This window comes from Leucopleurus acutus (genome assembly GCF_964270905.1).
Source record: "Leucopleurus acutus genome assembly, chromosome: 3".
Classification (NCBI taxonomy): domain Eukaryota; kingdom Metazoa; phylum Chordata; class Mammalia; order Artiodactyla; family Delphinidae; genus Leucopleurus; species Leucopleurus acutus.
In genome coordinates, this window is record NC_139145.1 from 19,691,590 (window position 1) to 19,717,282 (window position 25,693).

Genomic DNA, 25,693 nt, shown 5'->3' on the forward strand with positions numbered 1-25,693 from the left:
AGAAGCCCTCACGCTGCTGCAACAACAGATCCCGTGTGCCTCAAGGAAGATCCCATGTGCCGAAACTAAGACCCAATGCAGCCAAAAAAAAAAAAAAAAAAAAAAAAAAGGAATGCAGCACTGATACATGGATAGATCTTAAAAACATTATGTTGAGTAAAAAAAGTAGTCACAAAGGACATATTATATGATTCCATTTATATTAAATATCCAAAATAGGCAAATCTATAGAGACAGAAAGTCGACTACTGGTCGCTTAGGGCAAAGGGGTACGGGAGGTAAAAAAGATTAGGGGGAAGGTAGGTAAAGGACATGGGTTTTCTTTTCCTTCTCCTCTTTTTTTTTTTAATTTTAAATATTTATTTATTTATCTGGCTGCGCCGGGTCTTAGTTGCGGCACTCAGGATCTTTATTGTGGTATGCACCTCATAATTGTGGCATGCGGACTTCTTAGTTGTGGCATGCATGCGGGATCTAGTTCCCCCACCAGGGATCGATCCCAGCCCCCTGCATTGGGAGTGTGGAGTCTTACCCACTGGACCACCAGGGAAGTCCCCAAGGGGTTCTTTTTGGGGTGGTGAAAATGTTCTAAAATTTACTGGTTACACAACTCTGTGACTTACCAAAACCACTTAATTGTATACTTTAAAGGGGTGAATTGTATGCTATATGAATTACATCTCAATAAAGCTGTTTTAAAAAAAAGAAAAAGACTTAATGGTATAGGACACAAGAAGGAAGAAAGGGTAACTACTTGGTATTTGGTTTAAGTGACTAAGTGGCAGTAATTTATTCACTAAGGCAGGAAATGAAACAGAAAGTACTGGTTTGAGGAGGAAAATAATTAGGTCAGTTTTAAACAAGCTGACCTTAACTGCCTAAAGGACCTCCTGGTGAAAGCTTCAAGTATAGAGTTGGGATGCAGATTTGAAGCCTGGGGAAACACTAGCACTGTGGATATGAATTCAGTTTACTGATGACAGTTAAAACTCAAGAGTTAATAAGGATGGAAAGAAGGAGAAGGAGAAGGAGGAGAAGAGAACATGAAAGTCAAGAACAAGATAGATAGTTACTACGAGGAAGAATTTTCCTGCACCAGACAACCAAAAAATTAAAAACTAGTATCCACTGTATTACCAGGTCACTAATGACTCTGCTTAGAACAAGGTTAGTGGAATAAAAGGAGAGAATGAGAAATTTCAGTGCGTTCAGAAACGAGTGGCCATCTGGAAGTGGAGAAAGTTGATGATTCCTCCAAGAGTGGTTATGAAGGGAAGGTGTCAGGAAGACAGAGTCATGGGTAGGAATTTTAGGACAATAGGTTTATTCAAATATTAGTTCCCTTCAGTACTATAAAGAGCCACACTAATTCTATGCTCTAATAAACCAAGTTAAGAAACATCTTTTTAAAAACTATTATTAGGGAATTCCCTGGTTGTCCAGTGGTTAAAACTCCACACTGCCACTGCAGGGGGCGTGGGCTCCATCCCTGGTCAGGGAACTAAGATCCCACATGCCTCATGCAGCGGCAAACAACAACAACAGCAACGCTCTAGTCACCATCAATACCATATTCTCCTGGTATTTCTCTTCCATCTCTGATTTTCCCCCATCTCTTTTGCACACTGAAGTCTCCTCCTTACAGACCTCAAACATTGGCTTCCTCAGAGCCACCTTTTATCTCACCGTATATTTTATCCCAAGGCCATCTCATCCATGCCCTACCCATAGCTTTGACTAATATCAACAAGCAGATGTCACCTCTAAGTTATAGATGTTCCAGTGCTCTCAGTAAATGAGGACACTATGTATGTACTGGTAAAGCTAAAAACTTGGGAACCTGCCTGAGGTATAGAAACCTTAGGCTTCATTCTCCCTCACTCCCCATTATCTGTCCATTAGCAAATCATATAGATTTTATCTCCTAAATAGTTCTTCATTCCCTATTCACAACTATAATCTCACCATAATCCCTGCAATGACCCTTTTGATTATCTCCTCTGATTTGTGTCCCTCTCCAAATCATTTTCCACACTGCACTCAGAGTGAACTTTAAAAAACACAAATCAGATCACATCTCCCTCTGCTCATAGCTCTTTAATGGTATCCTATTGTTCATAGGAAAAAATACAAAATTGTTAATGAAGTCTACAAAATGCTGCATGATTTGACCCATATCTATTTCTCCAGCCTCATACTGTACCACCTTCCATCAGTCTATGGGCGGCAGCCCTTTCAGGGATTGAACATATACTACTTTCTGTGCTTGGAACCATCTTTCTTCCCTGGTTAATTCCTACTTGTCCTATCAGGTCTCAGATCAAAGATAATTTTACTAGCAAAATTGGCCCTGACTACCCCTGAACCAAAAGTCCAGGTTAGGTACCCCCACTAATATCAGTGACTGTACATCAATATTTTGCCTTGAACACACCTCTCAGTTAACTATCTATTTGTCTGATTACTTGCTGGTGCCTTCACCCTTTAACTGGACTCTAATTGTACACAAAGGGAAGCAAAATGTTTTGCCAATTACTGGATCCCAATACCTAGCTAGCATAGTACCTATAGAATGTACTTATAACTTGTTGAACAAATGGCATAGATCCAACTAGTGCATATAAAGAATATCACAATGAGTAAGAAACCATCAGTCTCACAGGCATAGGAAGGGTAGAGGGGGAGGACTAAAAGAATTTTCTACAGTAGAATTTAAATGTCCAAACAGGTCACAAAGTTTGATATCATTTTCTTTAAACAGTGAGCTATAAAGGTCTTTGGGAACTTCACTATTAATATTCAAAATATAAAATAAAATCCAACATACTACTTTAGGCAAGTTATCCTACAGATAAACAGACATGAATACATGAAACACAGTTATTATTTATAGCACTGTTTTGTATGCACACAAACACACATGTGTATGTGTATACGTATGTATTTTATGTGTAATCTTTCTAACACAAGATTAGAAACAACCTAAATATCCATCAACAGGGGAATGGTTATATAAAGTACACCATATTCAAAAAGAGGAAAATTATAGAGCTGTTTAAAAAAAAAAAGTTTTCAATGGAAAAATCTCCAAGAAGTGAAAAAACTGTAGAACAGGGGCTTCCCTGGTGGGACAGTGGTTAAGAATCCGCCTGCCAATGCAAGGGACACGGGTTCGAGCCCTGGTCCGGGAAGATCCTATATGCCGCGGAGCAACTAAGCCCGCGTGCCACAACTACTGAGCCTGTGCTCTAGAGCCCGTCAGCCACCACTACTTAAGCCCACGCACCTAGAGCCCGTGCTCCGCAACAATAGAAGCCACTGCAATGAGAAGCCCGCACACCGCAACAAAGAATAACCCCCATCCACCACAACTAGAGAAAGCCCGTGCACAGCAACAGAGCCAACACAGCCAAAAATAAAAATTAATTAAATAAATAAAATTTTTAACCCCCCCCAAAAAAACCCTGTAGAACATACATACAATATGCTATGTTTACGTTAAATTAAATCAAAGGGGGTAGGGAGATGAAACTATATAGTTGGATTTACATAAAGAAAGTCTAGAAAGAAACATTAATAACAGCTGGTTACTTTTTGAAAGGAGAGGTAAAGAGTGGGGCAGACCAGAGATTTTTTTAATCTTGTGTGTATATAACCAATTTAAAACCTAAAACACATATATTAAAACTACAATAAAATCACAAACTATCTTAACAGGAAAGAGGGAGCTCAAAATGAAGTTTGAGCCCTTATCTTATACCATTTTTTTTTTTGGCGGTACGCGGGCCTCTCACTGCTGCGGCCTCTCCCGTTGTGGAGCACAGGCTCCGGACGCGCAGGCTCAGCGGCCATGGCTCACGGGCCCAGCCGCTCCGCGGCGTGTGGGATCCTGCCGGACCGGGGTACGAACCCGCATCCCCTGCATCAGCAGGCGGACTCTCAACCACCGCGCCACCAGGGAAGCCCCTTATACCATTTTAAAGTTAAGACACGTAAGATTCATACAGAACAACCAAATAAGTAACAAACTTTAGTAACTATAGAGAATAGTCTAAATCAAGACTTTAAAATTCAAAATGACTTATAAGCAATCTTTATAACTGTTTCAGCTTTAAAACTAACAAAAATGATACAAACCTGAAGACTGAAGTAGAAAAACATAAATATACTGAAAAGTGATTCTGGACAATGTAGACTTTAGCTAATAAGCCTAACATTTTCTGGCATCTACAGATAGAATAATTGAGAATTTTTAAATCATAGAGTAAAATAAAACAAACCTTAAAAAAAATCCAGAAAAGACAAAATACATAATAACAATTCATTAACAAAATGCTCAAAGGTAAGAATGAATTATTACTAACGGAAACTGCAAGTTGACAATTCCATACTGTATTTTATCATGTATAATCAACTGCAAGTATTACCTTTCATTTTTGAGTGTGTGTTAATCAACGGATCAGAACAAATCCTGCAGGGCCACCAAGGGCGTCTCTTGAATTTTGCCCAGATGAGATCTCCAACTTCATACTTCAGTGGCGTAGCCTTTTTCTTGGGCTGACACTTGAAACAGACAAAACATGGGGCATCAATAAAAATCAGAACCTTTTGAAACAACATATCGTCTTTCCACTAGCCTTCTGAGAAAGCATTACCAATGAATACTAGATGAAAACACTCCAGCTTAACCACAATTACAAAATAAGTACAATTAAAAATTACTGTCTTAACTATTTATAACACAGCGCTTTATAAAGTCAGTAGTAGCTCTCAATTTACATTTGCTTTACATAAGTAAACTACCTACATTCTAGGAAAATAAATAAGCTATTTCAAATTTTTAAAGAGCTAAAAACTGAAATAATAGATAAACAGAATCATCCCAAGGAAAAGATATCTTTGCCCAAGTCCTTGGATCACAACACAACAGGGGTTGGGGGTGGGGGGTGGAAGAAATTTAACAATGTCAAGAGACTCTGATACCACTACATATGCCAACTTTATCTCAGTAAACTGGGGGAAGGGGAGACTGTGGTCCCTTCTGCAGGTGATACTCTACATCCTTCTCAAACACAGACATTCTTATTAATTAATTTACAATAATGGCCTACTGAAATAATCCTGAAAGCTACATTCTGGCAATGTCAGCACAACTGACATATTTTTCCCAGGACATGCAAGAGAGGCTGCATCCAGAACAGTACACTGCCCAACTCCAAGGGATACCATTGAAGCACAACACAATATGAATCAAGCTCCCTGGACATATCCAATGAAGAGACCCTGGCTGCATCTTTTCTCCAAAAATAATACCTAATTAATCTGCAATCCAAATGCTTCCATCTCAGCTCTAAACCTATACCCATGCCTTTAACACCGCATCAACAGTACGGAGGTCTCCTGCCCTCTGAGAGGAAGATGGCTTTGTGTTTAGTAGGACTGAGCTCCCCCCGCAGCCATAAACCACACAAAGGAGTTCACATGTGCTGAGCTGTTTCTGGGTAGCTAAAAGCAGCACCTAAGGTACTTGGACAAAGGACAACCTACTCCATTTACTCCAAGGGGGCATACAAATATTATGATTTTCTATAAATGCTATGTCCTAAAAAAGGCTTGGTGAGTTCCTCCCTCAGACTCAGTCGTCCCTCCTTAATGCCTAAAACAGTACCCACCTAGTACATATTAAGTGTCCAATAAAGAATATGCTGCATGAATTGACTGAAATCATTCAAATAAAAATGATGAGTAATACCTGGGGCTCAAGGATATCAAAGTATTGGGCTCAATTCAATGATTTGTAAGTTACCATTCAACTTTAAGACTGTGCATTCAGAGAGAAGTAAATCTCACAGAATACCCTTATTGAAAATAGTGTCATTAGTTCTTCATGTATATAGAGTTACTCGGAAATGAGACAGAAACTACAACTTTTAAAACATTTTTTTTTGAAAAGCAAGCCCCAAGGGCCATTTTTGCCTGTTATCATTCTGTAAGTTGTCAGAAAAAAAAATTACTTCAGAGCTAGTTGGCTTTGAAACTTTAAAACCATGATACCAAGATGGAATAGAAAACTCTTTTACATGCCCCTGTACTGAAAACTACAATTTAAGTAGGTTCCCATAAATTTCGGATATAATCTGATTTGTAATCATTTATTTGGCAATCATTGATAAATATGGACTTGCTTATTTATCTGAGTCCTAAACGACTTTAAATATACTACCATTTACTTGATGTCTGCTATATACCAGGCACTGTTCCTCCTTTAATCCTCTTAAGGTAGATACTATATTATTACTCCTATGTTACTATATGCCTATAGTCATATAGTTATGTAGTAGGTAGCAGAGACAGGATTCAAACCTGGGCAGTCCAATTCAGGATCCCAAACTCTCAACTACTATCCCAATAACAATAAAACCCCATGATTATTACATGCTTTATGACAAATTCAGCCATAATCAATCTATAACATGATACTGGTTCTGTCTTTGCCATATATTACTACTACAAAGTGACTGTAGTAGTAATATATCAGGAATATATCAGTGATCAGGAAGTAAAGCCATAAAACACAAGGCTTCAATAACAGATGGATAAGAAAGACCATGAGTGGTACTGCTTAAAGCCAGAAGCCAGAATCACACAAAGCAGTAATGAGCTGTCTTCTGACTCTATCACAAATTGTGTCACCTTAAACAAGTCAGTTAATTCAGCATCAGCACCCTAAGACATAATAAAACCAGGAAAGAAACACTTGCTCTACCACAAACCATGAAAATGAAAATAACTATTAATTCTACTCCCAATATTTTAACCCAAAGGAAATAATCCAAAAAAGTAAAAGAACTGTAAAAAGATATCTAAAGCAGTTATTTATGACAACAAAAAGTTAACATCCTAGACAACCTATGGAATGAGAGAAAATATTTGCAAACAATGTGACTCTATATTACAAAATATACAAACAGCTCCTACAACTCAATGACAAAAAACAAACAACCCAATCAAAAAATGGGCAGAAGATCTAAACAGACATTTCTCCAAAGACATACAGATGGCCAACAGGCACATGAAAAAATGCTGAACATCACTAATTATTAGAGAAATGCAAATCAAAACTACAATGGCGTACCATCTCACACCAGTCAGAATGGCCATCATTAAAAAGTCTACAGGGACTTCCCTGGTGGCGCAATGGTTAACAATCCGCCTGCCAATGCAGGGGACAAGGGTTCGATCCCTGGTCCGGGAAGATCCCACATGCCGCAGAGCAACTAAGCCCGTGCGCCACAACTACAGAGCCTGCACTCTAGAACCCGCGACCCACAACCACTGAGCTCGCGTGCCACAACTACTGAAGCTCACATGCCTAGGGCCCATGCTCTGCACCTCCACAACAAGAATAGCCACCGCAACGAGAAGCCTGCATACCACAAGGAAGAGCAGCCCCCGCTTGCCACAAGTAGAGAAAGCCCACACACAGCAATGAAGACCCAATGCAACCAAAAATAAATAAATAAAAATAAAAATTGGAAGAAAAAAAGAATGGATCAGATTCTACATAAAAAATAATAATAATAATCCGCCTGCCAATGCAGGGGACACAGGTTCAAGCCCTGGTCCGGGAAGATCCCACATGCCGCGGAGCAACTAAGCCCATGTGCCACAACTACTGAGCCTGCGCTATAGAGCCCGGGAGCCACAACTACTAAAGCTCACGCACCTAGAGCCTGTGCTCCACAACAAAGAGAAGCCACCACAATGAGAAGCCCATGCACTGCAACAAAGAGTAGCCACCACTCATTGCAACTAGAGAAAGCCTGCACGCAGCAACAAAGACCCAATGTAGCCATAAATAAATAAATAAATAAATAGTCTACAAATAATGAATGCTGGAGAGGTGTGGAGAAAAGGGAACAACCTTCCTACACTGTTGGTGGGAATGTAAATTGGTACAGCCACTATGGAAAACACAATGAAGGTTTCTCAAAAAACTAAAAATAGAGTTGCCATATGATCCAGCAATCCCACTCCTGGGCAAATATCCAGAAAAAACTCCAATTTCAAAAGATATATGCACCTCAGTGTTCACTGCAGCACTATTTACAATAGCCAAGACACGGAAGCAACCTAAATGTCCGTCGACAGATGAACGGATAAAGATGCGGTATACATATAAAATGGAATTCCATGCAGCCATAAAAAAGAATGAAGTAATGCCATTTGCAGCAACCTGGATGGACCTAGAGAAAGACAAATATCATATGATATCACTTATATGTGGAATCTAAAAAATGATACAAATGAACTTATTTACAAAACAGAAACAGACTCACAGACATAGAAAATAAACTTACAGTTACCAGAGGGGAAAGAGGGGGTGGATAAATTAGGAGTTTGTGATTAGCAGATACAAACTACTGTATATAACATAGATAAACAAGGTCATACTGTATAGCACAGGGAACTATATTCAATACCTTGTAATAAACTAAATTAGAAAAGAATCAGAAAAAGAATGTGTTTGTGTATAATTGTATCACTTCGCTGTACACCAGAAACACAACGTTGTAAATCACCTATACTTCAATTTTTTTAAAAAAGTTAACATCCAACAAGGGACCTGTTAAACAAATTATGCTGAAAACTCCATGAAATATGCAAAGTGCAGATGAAGTTAAGGAATACTGAAAATGTAATACACAGCCACACACATGATATACCAACTATTTAGAAACTATGCCAAAACTATGATTAAAAACAGTCAGTGAGAAACACAAATAAAAGTTTCATTAAATTAAAGGTATCATGGGTAAAGATTTTCATAAACCTGAGACATTAATTTCCTCCTTACTATTTAATTCATTTACCAGGATGACCAAATAAAACAATATATACAAACTTATTGGGGAAAAATGTCTATACAAATACATATTATTAATGAACAGCAACATCCATTTATATACTAATTTTTTAGTATATAAAAAATTAGAAACAGGCAAGAAGTCCAGACCAAAGTGAGGCTTCCAAACATGAAAATAGAGAAAATAACAAGGGAAAATTAAAGGTGGAAAAAAAAGGAATATGACTCTTCTCTTCAGAAGAGCTTAAAAATCTCACATGGGAAAGAAAGACTCCAAAATAACTCCTTGTAAAGCCCATAATTCAACTAAACACCTGCATACAAAGCTCAACAAGAAACACAAAGATGAATTCCTGTTTTAAGGCACTTGGAGAATATCAGGGAAGACTAGAGTGAACAAATGTCAATGTGAGCTTAGACTGGCCGGATAGGCGCATTTCAGAACAGCTTTCCCTAATATCTCTGTATGTCCAGTTGGATGAAACATATTGGTGCTAATTCCCTGGTCAGGGAACTAAGATCCCGTATGTCTGCGGGGCGTAGCCAAAAACCAAATTTTAAAAAAATACAGAATTTTAAAAAAAATGTTACACTAGAAAATGTTTAACACCAAAGAAGGCAGTAACAAAGGATTAGAGGAACAAAAATACAAGACATAAAAAACAAAGAGGAAAATGACAGATATCAATCCTACCTTATCACTATTTACATAAAATGTATATGGATTTAAAATTCAAAGGCAGAAATTGACAGAAGAGATTAAAAAATATTATACAACTACACTGTCTAGAAGACACACTTCAGATCAAATTCAAAAAAGGGACTGAAAGAGGATGAAAAAGAAATAACAGAATAAAGACACAGACTTACTAGAGAATGGACTTGAGGCTATGGGGAGGGGGAAGGGTAAACGGTGACAAAGCGATAAAGAGACATGGACATATATACACTACCAAACGTAAGGTAGATAGCTAGTGGGAAGCAGCCGCATAGCACAGGGAGATCAGCTCCGTGCTTTGTGACCGCCTGGAGGGGTGGGATAGGGAGGGTGGGAGGGAGGGAGACGCAAGCGGGAAGAGATATGGGAATATATGTATATATATAACTGATTCATTTTGTTGTGAAGCTGAAACTAACATACCATTGTAAAGCAATTATACTCCAATAAAGATGTTAAAAAAAAAAAAAGAAAAAAAAAAAAGAAAGAAATAACATGCCAACAGTAACACACGGAAGGAAGTAACAAAAGTGGGGACATAAGTACTGATCCTATAGAAATAAAAAGGATTATGAGAGCAGTAGCAACAGTTGTACACCAACAAATAGGATAACTCGGATGAAACAGATGAAGTCCTAAAAACACAAAACCTACCAAGACTAAATGACATAGAAACAGAATATGTGAATAGACCTATAACTAGTAAGGAGACTGAATCAGTTGTGAGTAATCAAAAAATCTCCCCACAAAGAAAAGCCCTGTAGGGACTTCCCTGGCGGTCCAGTGGTTAAGGTTCTGCACTTCTAATGCAGGGGGCACGGGTTAAATCCCTGGTCTGGAAACTATGGTCCCGCATGCCGTGAGACGTGGCAAAAAAAAAAAAAAAAAAAGCCCTGGACCCAGTGGCTTCCCTGGTAAATTGTACCAAACATTTAAAGACCTAACACCACTCCTTCTCAAACTTTTCGAAAAAACCTAAAGAGGAATAAACTCTAACCTACTGTTTGAGGACAGCATTACTGATACCAAAGTCAGACAAAGAAAAAGCTACAGACCAATATCCTTTTTTATAAGTTATTTTTATTTATTTATTTATTTTTGGCTATGCTGGGTCTTCATTGCCGCGTGCAGGCTTTCTCTAGTTGCAGTGAGTGGGGGCTACTGCTCGTTGCAGTGCGCAGGCTTCTCATTGCGGTGGCCTTTGCTGCAGAGCACAGGCTCCAGGCATTCAGGCTTCAGTAGTTGCAGCTTGCGGGCTCCGGAGTGCAGGCTCAGTAGTTGAGGCACACTGGCTTAGCTGTTCCGCGGCATGTGGGATCTTCCCAGACCAGGGCTCGAGCTCATGTCCCCTGCACTGGCAGGCAGATTCTTAACCACTGAGCCACCAAGGAAGTCCTAGACCAATATCCTTTATAAAGACTGATGCAAAAATCCTCAACAAAATTCAGCAAAACAAGTTGAACATCATATTAAAAAACCATAATATAAGTATCAATCATTGTTCTGAACAGCTGAAACTAATATAATGCTATTATGTCATTATATCTCAATTAATAAAAAACAAGCAAAACAAAACAAAACACCATGACCAAGTGGGATTTATTACTGTAACACAGGACTGTTCAACATATGAAAATAGATAAATTTAATACACCACATTCACAGAATGAAGGATAAAAATCACATGATCATCACCACTGATGCAGAAAAGGCATTTAATAAAATTCAATGCTCATTCATGATAAAAAAAATACTCAACAAACTAGGATTAGAAGAAAACTACCTGGGACTTCTCTGGTGGCGCAGTGGTTAAGAATCTGCCTGCCGGGCTTCCCTGGTGGCGCAGTGGTTGAGAGTCTGCCTGCCAATGCAGGGGACACGGGTTCGTGCCCCGGTCTGGGAAGATCCCACATGCCGCGGAGCGGCTGGGCCTGTAAGCCATGGCCACTGAGCCTGCACGTCCGGAGTCTGTGCTCCGCAACGGGAGAGGCCACAACAGTGAGAGGCCCATGTACTGCAAAAAAAAAAAAAAAAAAAAAAAAGAATCTGCCTGCCAATGCAGGGGACACGGGTTTGAGCCCCGGTCCAGGAAGATCCCATGTGCCTCGGAGCAATTAAGCCCGTGTGCCACAACTACTGAGCCTGCGCTCTAGAGCCCGCGAGCCGCAACTACTGAGCCCGCCTGCCCCAACTACTGATACCTGCGTGCCTGGAGCCCATGCTCCGCAACGAGAAGCCTGTGCAGCACAACAAAGAGTAGCAGCCGCTCGCCGCAGCTAGAGAAAACCCGTGCACAGCAACGAAGACCCAATGCAGCCAAAAATAAATAAATAAATATTTTTAAAAAGGAAAAAAGAAGAAGAAAACAACCTAAACATAATAAAAGCCATATATGAAAAATCCAGAGAGCATACTGCTGAATGGTGAAAGACTGAAAGTTTTCCCTCTAAGATCAGGAACACAGCAAGGACGCCAGCTTTCTCCACTTCTTTTCAACATAATACTGGATGTTCTAGCCAGAGCAACTACACAAGAAATAAGAGGCAACAAAATTGGAAAGGAAAAAGTAAAAATATCTCTATTCACAGGTCTTATATGTAGAAAATCCTAAAAATTACACACACACGCACACACACACACACACACACACACACACACACACAAAAACCTTATAGAACTAATGTATGAATTCAGCAAAGTATGAAGATACAAAGTCAACACACAAAAATCAGTTGAATTTCTATAAATCAATAATGAAGACTCGGGCTTCCCTGGCGGCGCAGTGGTTAAGAATCCACCTGTCAATGCAGGGTACACGGGTTCGAGCCCTGGTCCAGAAGACCCCACATGCCGCAGAGCGACTATGCCTGTGCATCACAACAACTGAGCCTGCACTCTAGAGCCCGCGAGCCACAACTACAGAAGCCCACACGCCTAGAGCCCGTGTTCTGCAACGAGAAGCCACTGCAATGAGAAGCCCGTGCACCGCAACGAAGAGTAGCCCCCACTCGCCGCAACAAGAGAAAGCCCACACCCAGCAACAAAGACCCAACTCAGCCAATAATTAATTAATAAAAAAAAAAAGAAAGTCAATGTGACCTACAAAATAGGAAGAAATAAAGTCAAAAAAATGATTCAGAGAGAGGAAGACATGTCTTTTTTTTTTTTAATAGTAATCTTTTATTTACTTATTTATTTATATTTTTATTTTTGGCTGTGTTGGGTCTTCATTTCTGTGCGAGGGCTTTCTCTAGTTGCGGCAAGCGGGGGCCACTCTTCATCGCGGTGCGCGGGCCTCTTCACTATCGCAGCCTCTCTGGTTGTGGAGCACAGGCTCCAGACACGCAGGCTCAGTAGTTGTGGCTCACGGGCCTAGTTGCTGCGTGGCATGTGGGATCTTCCCAGACCAGGGCTCGAACCCATGTCCCCTGCATTAGCAGGCAGATTCTCAACCACTGCGCCAGGGAAGCCCAAGACATATCCTATTATGCCCTTTTACTGTGAGTGAGATAGAAGTCTTTGAAGGGCTGACATTTTAAAAGGATCACTCTGACTGCCATGGTAAAAACAGCCTTAGGGTGCTAGGGTGAAAAGCAGAGCGACCACTCCAGATGAGATGTAATAGTTATGTGAACCTAGCTGGGATTGGGGGAGGGGGGGCACGAAGCAGGAAGAGCCAGTGAAATTTGCTGATGGATTGGATGTGTATGCTACAGAAACAGAGAAATCAAGGATCATTCCTTTATAACTTAAATACTGCAATGATGGAGTTCCCATTTATTAAAATAGAGAAGACTACAGGAAAAGCAGGTTTGGGGAAGTACATCCGGAATCTGGTTTTGAACAAGTATAACACTCCAATTTCACAACCTAATGAAAAAGTCAAGAAAGCCAATGTATATATGATTCTGGAGTTCTGAAGATCCAGACTAGAGAGAACTTTGCGGAGTCTTGATGACAAAAGATCATCAAGAAAGTGAGTACAGGGACTTCCCTGGTGGCGCAGTGGTTAAGAATCCACCTGCCAGTGCAGGGGACACAGGTTCGATCCCTGGTCTGTGAAGATCCCACATGCCGCAGAGCAACTAAGCCCGTGCACCACAACTACTCAGCCCGCGCTCCACAACTACTGAAGCCTGTGTGCCTAGAGCCCGTGCTCCAGAACAAGGGAAGCCACTGCAACGAGAAGCCTGTGCGCTGCAACAAAGAGGAGCCCCGGCTCGCCACAACTAGAGAAAGCCTGTGCACAGCAATAAAGACCTAACGCAGCCAAAAATATAAATTAATTAATTAATTTTTTTTAAAGTGAGTATAGTAGAGAAAGGTGCCTGAGGACTAAGTCCTGAGGGGTAGAAACAGGTAAGGATTCTTTTTAAGCTCTGCTAGAATTGCTTGGCCAACATATTCCCCAAAACTCCCTGGCTTGGGAACGGGCACTAAATTTGGGACAAGGATAGCATATCAGAATTTAGTCACAGAGTATTATATTTCAAAGCTATAGTTCTTAAAAAAAGAAAAAAAGCTATAGTTCTCTAAGCAACTTTCAGATTACCAGTTAATCTCCCACATATCCAGATTTTGGAAAGGGGGCACACTTTGGCTATTCAAAACAAATATTCTGGTACAATGGAAGTGTCTCTTTCTTCAACATTTATCCGTCATGGTGTCATGAACTGCTGTTAGTCTATTCAGAAACTGGGTACGCTAACAAATTTGGTTTCATGAAAGCTATGGAGTTAACCCTAGGTTCTAGGGAAGGGTCACAGACCAACCTTCCTCTCTGCCTCCCTTGGCTCTGCCTTCAACCTTTCTAAGCACAAGTGAAAATGGAACCCACTTTTAATGTTTTATTACTGTGTGTTAGAAACATCCCCAGCCATTTTCGTTTTATTTTTTTTAATTTTTGTTTGTTTGTTTGTTTTTATTTTTGGCTGTGTTGGGTCTTCGTTGCTGTGCGCGGGCTTTCTCTAGTTGTGGTGAGCCCGGGCTACTCTTCATTGCAGTGCACGGGCTTCTCATTGTTGTGGCTTCTCCTGTTGCGGAGCACAGGCTCTAGGCACACAGGCTTCAGTAGTTGTGGCACGTGGGCTCAGTAGTTGTGACTTGCAGGCTCTTGAACACAGGCTCAGTAGTTGTGGTACACAGGCTTAGTTGCTCCACGGCATGTGGGACCTTCCCGGGCCAGGGCTTGAACCCGTGTCCCTTGCATTGGCAGGCAGATTCTTAACCACTGCACCACCAGGGAAGCCCCCCCAGCTATTTTCAATTATTTTCGATTGAAGCATTCATAGTCATGTGTGAGTGCTCAAAATCATTCTAGGGTCCCCAGCCCTCTTCAAAGATAGTTTTAAAAAAAAACAAAACAAAATAACTCTCCAACCCAGTCTCACAACAGTATTTCATTCAAGTCAGAATTGAAGAGGGTTAAAAGTGCATCTCAACCACATCACACACTGAGTAACTGCTAAGTAAAATTACTAAGTATAGTGATCTAGCCAGCTACATTTGGTTACAATAAAACTCAGGCACTCTGCTGAACACTTAATACTGAATTATCTCTGATGTCACAGTAGCTTCTAAGAATAGAGTAGGAGTGTGTTTTTCTCCATATCATGCATGCAAAAACTGAGGCAGAAATTAAGTCATTTGCCCAGGTTCACAAAACTAGTACTAAAATATCAATGCAGGGATTCAAACCTGACTCCAATAAAACTGCTTTTAGGGCTTCCCTGGTGGCGCAGTGGTTGAGAATCTGCCTGCCAATGCACGGGACACGGGTTCAAGCCCTGGTCTGGGAAGATCCCACGTGCCACGGAGCAACTAGGCCCGTGAGCCACAACTACTGAGCCTGCGCTCCACAACAAGAGAGGCCGCGATAGTGAGAGGCCCACGCACCGCGATGAAGAGTGGACCCCACTTGCTGCAACTAGAGAAAGCCCTCGCACAGAAACGGAGACCCAACACAGCCAAAAATAAAATAAATAAATAAAACTTAAAATTAAAAACAAAATGCTTTTAACATTGCACCAGTCTATTCCCAGAAGAGAAACCAGAATTTTCTTTACACAGGATTCTACACTTTACATATGAATTTCCAAAATATTTAAATATAACTCACATCCCCCCAAATATCTTGGAAATCCAATATTCCCCTATCAAGAACAACTAACTTAAGAGAATTCCCCGGCGGTCCAGTGGTTAGGACTCGGGGCTGTCACTGCCAGGGCCCGGGTTCAATCCCTAGTCGGGGAACTAGTAAGATTCCACAAGCTGCACAGCGGGGCCAAGAAAAAAAACACACACACACACACATTAACTAACTTTAAAAAGTCTATTCACACAAGCAAAGTCACTGTAGCTGTTCTGCAGCTGTCAACACATTTTCTGGTTTGCCAAGAGCCTTTTCTTCAGCCACGGAGGGCAGTGACTAAAATCTCAGAAACAAGCAACTATACTTGAATTTAAAAAAAAGAAAAGAAAAAATACCTCAGAAATGATTTGAGAGAACTATGGCATACTTTAGAAAAACTGTACTTTAAATGTAACTTAATCTCTTCACTTTTTAAATGATGGAAGGAACGAAAATAATCTAGATGTTGGACACAGACTTGGCTAATTACAGAACACCTATACATTTGAATGCTATACAGAAATTTTATACATATATACTAAGGGAAAAGGCATGTAATACAATGATCTCAAATCTTACAGAGATACATTTTCATACACAAACATACACAAAAAATGTCTGGAAGGATAGAGGTCAGAATGATAAATGGATCTGTGGATACTGTCAAGTGATTTTTGGCTTATCTACATTTTCTAATTTTTGTACACTGAACATGTATTATGTGCATAGCTTTTTTAAAATGAGATAAAACTCACATATCACAAAACCACCTTTTTAACCACTTTAAAGTATCCAATTTCATGGTTTTTAGTATATCTTGCATACTATTTTTTAAAGTAAATTTTAACACACATTTCCTTTGAAGGGAAAAATAAAAATGTATAGAAATGCAGCAAGACAGAATTTCCTACCACAGTGAGAAAAGTGCACCAAAGAAATAAGCTTTTTTTTTTTTTTTTTTTTTTGCGGTACACGGGCCTCTCACTGTTGTAGCCTCTCCCGTTGCGGAGCACAGGCTCTGGACGCGCAGGCTCAGCGGCCATGGCTCACAGGTCCAGCTGCTCCGCGGCATGTGGGCTCTTCCCAGACCGGGGCACAAATCCGTGTCCCCTGCATCGGCAGGCGGACTCTCAACCACTGCGCCACCAGGGAAGCCCAAGAAATAAGCATTATAATCCTCTGAACTGCCTGCCTTGATAAATATCTGAAAGTGCTTTTGTCTCTGTGCCTCATTTGTATCATCTGTAAAATGGGGACAAGTAATAATGCCTACTTCACAGGGCTACCGGAAGTATTGAATAAGCTAATATGTAAACATTATTTTATTTATTTATTTATTTATTTTTGGCTGCGTTGCGTCTTCGTTGTTGCGCGTGGGCTTTCTCTAGTTGCGGCGAGCGGGGGCCATTCCTCACTGTGCCGCAAGAGCCTCTCATTGCAGTGGCTTCTGTTGCTGCAGAGCACAGGCTCTAGGCGCATGGGCTTCAGCAGTTGTTGCACACGGGCTTAGTTGCTCCGCGGCATGTGGGATCCTCCCCGACCAGGGCTCGAACCCATGTCCCCTGCATTGGCAGGCAGACTCTCAACCACTGTGCCACCAGGGAAGCCTCCTATGTAAACATTATTAATATGTTAAGTACCAGTAGCTGGTAATGTGTTAGCACTATAGGTGTTAACTTACATTACTTCAAAACCCTGATATCAGAAACTTGTTCTTCCTCCTCTATTCAAACCTGATTCTACCCTAAGTTGCAACATTTAAGGGCTCTATTTATTTTTTATGTTAATTAGTATAAAGGTATCATTTTAAGAGCACAGTGTAATGGTTAAAAACCTAGGCTCTCTGAAATCATACTTCATAAAGTTATAAAGCGCCTAACACATAGTTACAACTCAAAAAGCAGCTGCTGTAACATTATTCACTGTATTTCTTTGAAAAGGTACATTTAAACTACTTTAAGGATTAATATGGCAGTATAGGCACTTAACCTCCATTTAACACTATGTTTACAAAAATATTTCAATTTCCAAATAACTGACCTAAAAATATTTAAGTAGTAACACAATTCCAATGCTGTTACATGATCTATATGGTATTATAACATTAAAAATGAACGTCCTCTCTGAGGGATAAACTATTCCCAAACAGAATATGAAAGACAGAGGGACCAAATGACTTGTCTAAGACTATGAGATAAAGCAGGGTAAGAAGATAAATATCTGGGCTTCCCTGGTGGCGCAGTGGTTGAGTCTGCCTGCCAATGCAGGGGACGTGGGTTTGTGCCCCGGTCCGGGAAGATCCCACATGCCGCGGAGCGGCTGGGCCCGTGAGCCATGGTTGCTGAGCCTGCGCGTCCGGAGCCTGTGCTCCGCAACAGGAGAGGCCACAGCAGTGAGAGGCCCGTGTACCGCAAAAAAAAAAGAAGATAAATATCTATACTATTCTGTGCATTTGTAATTCACTAAGTCTTTAAAGTCTTAATCCCTTATATACATTACATTTGCTTACAATTAAATGAGGAATTATACACACTGCCAGAATAGAGAAATGCATGGGCTTAATTTCTGCTATGCTCTTAAACCACCTGTGAGACTCTGGACAGTTACTTTACCTCTCTGAGCTTGTTTCTTTGCTTGTGAAAGTAGTATAATAATGCCTCCAATTTTGTAGCAGGCTGTTTCAACTGAACAACTCTATTTTTAATTGAGTACAAGTTACCAAAAATAAATGATAGCTATGGTGGTCCAGTGGCTAAGAATCTGCCTTCTAATGCAGGGGACACGGGTTCAACCCCTGGTTGGGGAACTAAGACCCCACATGCCACAGGGCAACCAAGCTCACATGCCACAGCTACATAGCCCGTGTACCTCAACTAGAGAGAAGCCTGAGTGCCACAACAAAAGATCCCGAGTGCCGCAACTAAGACCTGACACAGCCATAAATAAATAAATAAATATTTTAAGTAAATAAATGATAGCTATTTTTAGTCAGTGATTACAATTCTTCTACCTTACAAGAATTGTGATTTCCTTTCCCAGTCTCAAACCAAAACTGCAAAGGAAATATTCAACTCCAGAATAGTATAAAAAGTAAAATACTATGTTAAGCATTTGCATTACTCCCACCTCACTCACAGCCACATAGCCTAATAAATACATGTGTGTATTCTAGTTGTCAAAGATCTTTTAACATCCATTATATCATATGAATCTCAAAAACAACCAAGTAAGGTAGGCAGCACAGATTTTATTATCCCATATTTATGGCAGACAAGGAAACAGAGGCTCAGAGTGACCCTGTCAGAAGTCTAGAAGCCTTCAAGAAAAGGCAGGGATTAGAGGCCAGCATCTTCTGATCCCTACTCCACCACACCAACCACAGAACAAAAGAGTGAACTAGAGTACTTGAAGTCTCCTCCCACCAATCCTCTCTACCTGGTAGATGGGAGTCAGAGCTAGGTCTATTAACTTGCACTGAGAAGAAAGGGGGATCTGAGACTGATGTAAGAAAATCTAGCAACAAGTAGTTAGATAAATGGTTTCTGGCAGCATTACAATTTTAGCCTGCAGCAGGCTAAGGCAAAAGACTAAAGACTATTGTGTAAAACTTAATTGTTACTGAGTAAGAAATGACCCTTGCTTATTGGCTAGATCCAGGAACAATATATCAAAGAGAAAGCATGGACAATAGATCAAAGGGAATCACTGAAGTCTTGGAAAAGGACAGCGTAAAAGCAGGGAACTGGTCCAATGAAAGCTGGAAAGCAGAGCAGCTGCTAGGTTAGTCATGGAAACTGGTGTACTGAGGACTACACGGTAAGGTTGAGGCTAAGGAGACTATTAGTGAAAGCCCAGCCTGTATGTAGCATGAAGCTGCTCACAGAGGGCAGCCTGCTCAAGAGGTAGAACAGAAACATGCAGGCCAAGGCTTTCCTGCTAGCCCAGGCCTTTGGCTTTATGCCATAAGAATTTTCAGACCCACAATAAAACAGGGTTGGTGACAGTGCAGAACACAGGCCTGAAAGGGTGCAGCCCTCTACAACCCTAGAAGGCTTAAATTAAAGCAGGGAGGAGAGCTATACTCTCCAGCCTGACACAACAAAAGAAACTGTTGTATGCAGCTATGCCTGTATGTTATACTGGAACTGAATGATTTAAACATTAGTTTGGGGCTATCCTTGGGCTCTTAATCTGGAGAATTTCAAAACAATGACCATAGGCATTTTCCCTACAATAGAAAATCTAGTGCCAAATCACTCCAACAAAAATCAATTTTACTCTGCATAGTCTTTCTGGCCATAAATTTTTCTTTCAATGTTTGAGAATCTACTATGCACCCAGCAATTCTCATTTATCATTACATCATATCACTGTTGGGTATGACCTGGGGCTTATTTTTCCTCTGACTTCTGCTTTAGTCTGAGCCTTTCAGGGATTTGTTTCTGAGTGCTAGAGGAAGCAGATCAATGGTTCTCAACCCCGGCTGTACATCAGAATCACCTGAGGAGTTATAAAATACAGAACCTCCTACCCACCCACAGGCCTGGAGATTCTGATTCAGTATGTATGGGGGGAGGCTCTTGGCATCCAATTTTTTTAAAAAGCTCCACAGGTGATTCTGATGAACAGCCAGGGTTGAAAACAAATGCATCATATAGCTAGTTAGTATTTTATTGTAATTACAGGCCTGAGTGAGTTTGTTTTTGGGGGGAGAAGAGGTAAGACAGGATAACAAAAAAAGAGGTATCCTGACACAAGCAAGAGGTAACTGACTAATTTCAACAGTCACACAGGAAAAAGGAAGCATTTATCTGATACCCCAAGTACCAGAAACTGCTAAGAATATTTATATATTTTGTTTTTCTTTTAAACCTCATACTGACAATGAGGCAGGTATTAATTACTATCTCCTTGTTATAGCTGTAGAATCTGAGGCTCAGAAATGGGAAGTGAGCTGGCCAAATGCCAAACAGAGCCATGTCTGTGTTCTGTTCAATTGCCTGTGCTCTTTACACTAGGTCACAACACAGAAAAATAAATAAAAACATCTGCCTTTAGTATTGGTAACTGTACTTAACCTCAACACAATTAGTGACCTTACTCTCTTCATTCAATAAGGGAATTCTGCTCATAAACTCTCATGAGGCAAATGTTCCTCACAACACCTTTACCGCATAATTCAATTAACAGAAGATGCCTGTCTCTTCAAAAAAAACCGACACATCACATACATCTATGCTCCTTACTGTACTTCTTTACCTGGGTCAAAACTAATCAATGCTGTTAAAAGGCAAGTCACCAACGGATAATATTAAACTGAAGTCTAGAGTTAGCTCATGTGGAAAACACAGATACTTTCAGAAAACACAGTAAAACAATTTGTATATAGTCTTTTGCAATTAAAAAAAGAACAATTTTTACTCTAAACTTTACATGTACCTTACAAAAAAAAAAACAACAGCTCTTTGCCACACCTAAGTGATTTTCTCAAGAGAACAAAAAGACTAGAACATCTGGCCTTCTATTCTAGTGTCTTTTCCCTAAAGCCATGCTGTCTTTCCAGTCTTAGTATCATACAACCCCATCCCTCATACAATGGAGAGGCCCAGGATGCAAGAATTTTGGTACAGGCTGTGGTGACCTACAGACTTCATACCTGGATTATTTTGAAGCAAATCCCCAGATACCATTCATAATATTTCAGTATGTATCTCCAAAGAAACTTTTAATTAACATTATCTACTACTAGACTATTCTAAAGAACAGAAATAATTTCATGACAGCCCAAACACAGGTAAGTGCCTTCCTTCCCCCTTGCCTCCTCCACATGTGACACCAACTTTTCTCCCCCTCTAACATTTATTGGTTTAGGTGATCTCTCCCTCTGGACTTCTGAAAATCCTTCTCTTCAAACTCCATCCCAGGGACTTCCCTGGTGGTCAAGGGGTTAAGAATCTGCCTTCCAATGCAGGGGACGCAGGTTCGATCCATGGTATGGGAACTAAGATCGCACATGCCGCGGGGGCAACTAAGCCCTTACACCACATCTAGAGAGCCCTCGTGCCGCAACTACTGAGCCCATGCACTCTGCCACAACTAGAGAGAAGCCTGCACGCTGCAACGAAGACCCCATGTGCTGCAACTAAGTCTGGACACCGCCAAATAAATAAATAAATAAATATTTTAAAAAGAAGAAGAAAGAAACTCCATGCCAAAGGTAGTTTCCATTGTGTTCCTCAGAAAGAGTGTCCTGGAGAGTCCCCTCAGGTGCTGCCCAAGCGAGTGAGAAGAAAACCTGCCTGCTCTCTATCCCAAATTAAAGCAGCTCCATCTTTTTTCTGTTCTATACTGGTGTTCTGTATGAGATTCCATTTGAAGCTTAAAAGTAAAAAACCAAGTCCAAGGGACTTCCTTGGTGGTCCAGTGGTAAAGAATCTGCCTTCCGGGCTTCCCTGGTGGTGCAGTGGTTGCGAGTCCGCCTGCCGATGCAGGGGACACGGGTTCGTGCCCCAGTCCGGGAAGATCCCACATGCCGCAGAGCGGCTGGGCCTGTGAGCCATGGCCGCTGACCCTGCGCTCTGCAACGGGAGAGGCCACAACAGTGAGAGGCCCGCGTACCACAAAAAAAAAAAAAAAAAAAAGAATCTGCCTTCCAATGCAGGGGACGTGGGTTCGAGCCCTGGTCAGGGAACTAAGATCCTACATGCCGCGGGGCAACTAAGCCTGAGTGCTGCAACTACTGAGCCCAACTACTGAGCTCAACGAGAGAGCCCGCATGCCGCAACTAAGACCCGGTGCAACCAAATAAATATTTTTTAAAAAATAAAATAAAATAGATAGGGAATTCCCTGGCAGTCCAGTGGTTAGAACTCTGATCTCACTGCTGAGGGTCCAGGTTCAATCCTTGGTCTGGGATCTAAGATACCCTAAGCCATGCAGTGCAGCAAAAAAAAAAAAAAAAGAAAGAAAGAAGAAAAAAAAAGAAATAGATTACCAACAAGGACCTACTATATAGCACAGGGAACTCTGCTCAGTGCTCTGTAATAACCTAAATGGGAAAAGAATTTGAAAAAGAATAGATACATGTATATGTATAACTGACTCACAACATCGTTTATCAACTCCACTCCAATATAAAATAAAAATTTTTTAAATCCAGTTATTAAAATCTTTTTATATTAAAAAACAGCAGGGGGACAAGCCTCTTAAGATACCCTCATCCACCAGAGGGCAGACAGCAGAAGAAAGAAGAACTACAGTCCTGCAGCCTGTGGAACAAAAACCACATTCACAGAAAGACAGACAAGATGAAAAGGCAGAGGGCTATGTACCAGATGAAGGAACAAGATAAAACCCCAGAAAACAACAAGATGAAGGGGAGATAGGAAACCTTTCACTAAAAGAATTCAGAATAATGATAGTGAAGATGATCCAGGACCTGGGAAAAAGAATGGAGGCAAAGACCAAGAAGATGCAAGAAATGTTTAACAAAGACCTAGAAGAATTAAAGAACAAACAAACAGATGAACAATACAATAACTGAAATGAAAAATACACTAGAAGGAATCAATAGCAGAATATCTGAGGCAGAAGAAAGGATAAGTGACCTGGAAGACATAATGGTGGAATTCTCTGCCATGGAACAGAATAAAGAAAAAAGAATGAAAAGAAATGAAGACAGCCTAAACGCAACAACATTCACATTATAGGGGTCCCAGAAGGAGAAGAGAGAGAGAAAGGACCAGAGAAAATATTTGAACAGATTATAGTCGAAAACTTCCCTAACATGGGAAAGGAAAGCACAGAGAGTCCGAGGCAGGATAAATACAAGGAGAAACACGCCAAGACACATAGCAATCAAATTGACAAAAATCAAAGACAAAGAAAAATTATTGAAAGAAACAACGGAAAAACGACAAATAACATACAAGGAAACTCCCATAAGGTTAACACCTGATTTCTCAGCAGAAACTCTACAAGCCAGAAGGTAGTGGCATGATTTATTTAAAGTGATGAAAGGGAAGAACCTACAACCAAGATTACTCTACCCAGCAAGGATCTCATTCAGATTTGACGGAGAAATCAAAAGCTTTACAGACAAGCAAAAGCTAAGAGAATTCAGCACCACCGAACCAGCTCTACAACAAATGCTAAAGGAACTTCTATAAGTGGGAAACACAAGAGAAGAAAAGGACCTACAAAAAACAAACCCATAACAATATAGAAAATGGTAATAGGAACATACATATTGATAATTATCTTTTTTTTTTTTTTTTTTTTTTTGCGGTATGTGGGCCTCTCACTGTTGTGGCCTCTCCCGTTGCGGAGCACAGGCTCCGGAAGCGCAGGCTCAGCAGCCATGGCTCACGGGCCCAGCCGCTCCGCGGCATGTGGGATCTTCCTGGACTGGGGCACGAACCCGCGTCCCCTGCATCGGCAGGCGGACTCTCAACCACTGCGCCACCAGGGAAGCCCATTGATAATTATCTTAAATGTGAAAGGATTAAATGCTCCAACCAAAATACACAGGCTTAAAAAAAAAGACACAGGCTTGCTATAATGGATACAAAAACAAGACTCATATATATGCTGTCTACAAGAGACCCACTTCAGATGTAGGGACACACAGACTGAAAGTGAGAGGATGGAAAAAGATATTCCATGCAAATGGAAATCAAAAGAAAGCTTGAGTAGCAATATTCATATCAGATAAAATAGAGTTTAAAATAAAGAATGCTACAAGAGACAAGGAAGGACACTACGTAATGATCAAGGGATCAATCCAAGAAGAAGATATAACAATTACAAATATACATGCACCCAACATAGGAGCACCACAATACATAAGGCTAACAGCTATAAAACAGGAAATCGACAGTAACATAATAATAGTGGGGGACTTTAACTCCTCACTTACACCAATGGACAGATCACCCAAACAGAAAATTAATAAGGAAACACAAGCTTTAAATGACACAATAGACCAGATAGATTTAATTGATATTTATAGGACATTCCACCCAAAAACAGCAGACTACACTTTCTTCTCAAGTGCACATGGAACATTCTCCAGGATACATCTTATCCTGGGTCACAAATCAAGCCTCAGTAAATTTAAGAAAATTGAAATCATATCAAGCATATTTTCAGACCACAACACTATGAGATTAGATGTCAATTAAAAGGAAAAAAAAACACAAACACATGGAGACTAAACAATACGTTACTAAATAACCAAGAGATCACTGAAGAAATCAAAGAGGAAATCAAAAAATACCTACAGACAAATGACAACGAAGACACGATGATCCAAAACCTATGGGATGCAGCAAAAGCAGTTCTAAGAGGGAAGAAGTTTATAGCAATACAAGCTTACCTCAAGAAACAAGAAAAATCTGAAATAAACAATCTAACATTACACCTAAAGGAACTAGAGGAAGAAGAACAAACAAAACCCAAAGTTAGCAGAAGGAAAGAAATCATAAAGATCAGAGCAGAAATAAATGAAATAGAAACAAAGAAAACAAGAGCAAAAATCAATAAAAAGAAATGCTGGCTCTTTGAGAAGATAAACAAAATCGATAAACCATTAGCCAGAATCATCAAGAAAAAGAGGGAGAGGACTCAAATCAGTAAAATTAGAAATGAAAAAGGAGAAGTTACAGGATTCCCTGGTGGCACAGTGGTTAAGAATCTGCCTGCCAATGAAAGGGACACGGGTTCAAGCTCTGGTCCGGGAAGATCCCACATGGCATGGAACAACTAAGCCTGTGCGCCACAACTACTGAGCCTGTGCTCTAGAACCCGCGAGCCACAACTACTGAAGCCCACGCACTTAGAGCCCATGCTCCACAACAAGAGAAGCTACCACAACGAGAAGCCCCCACTCGCCACAACCAGAGAAAAGCCTGCACACGGCAATGAAGACCCGATGCAGTCAGAAACAATAAATTAATAAATTAATAAAATAATAAAATAA

General features: G+C 40.6%; 1 protein-coding gene across 3 annotated transcripts in view; it reads right to left on the reverse strand.

Moving 5' to 3' along the window:
- Positions 1–25,693, reverse strand: part of NSD1 (nuclear receptor binding SET domain protein 1) — a 133,244-nt gene that overhangs the window by 78,606 nt on the left and 28,945 nt on the right. For all 3 annotated transcript variants that reach the window (XM_082837264.1, XM_082837263.1, XM_082837265.1), the window contains exon 3: positions 4,428–4,563. In XM_082837264.1, coding sequence (XP_082693390.1) covers positions 4,428–4,563 — 136 coding nt within the window. The remainder of the gene's footprint in view (positions 1–4,427; positions 4,564–25,693) is intronic.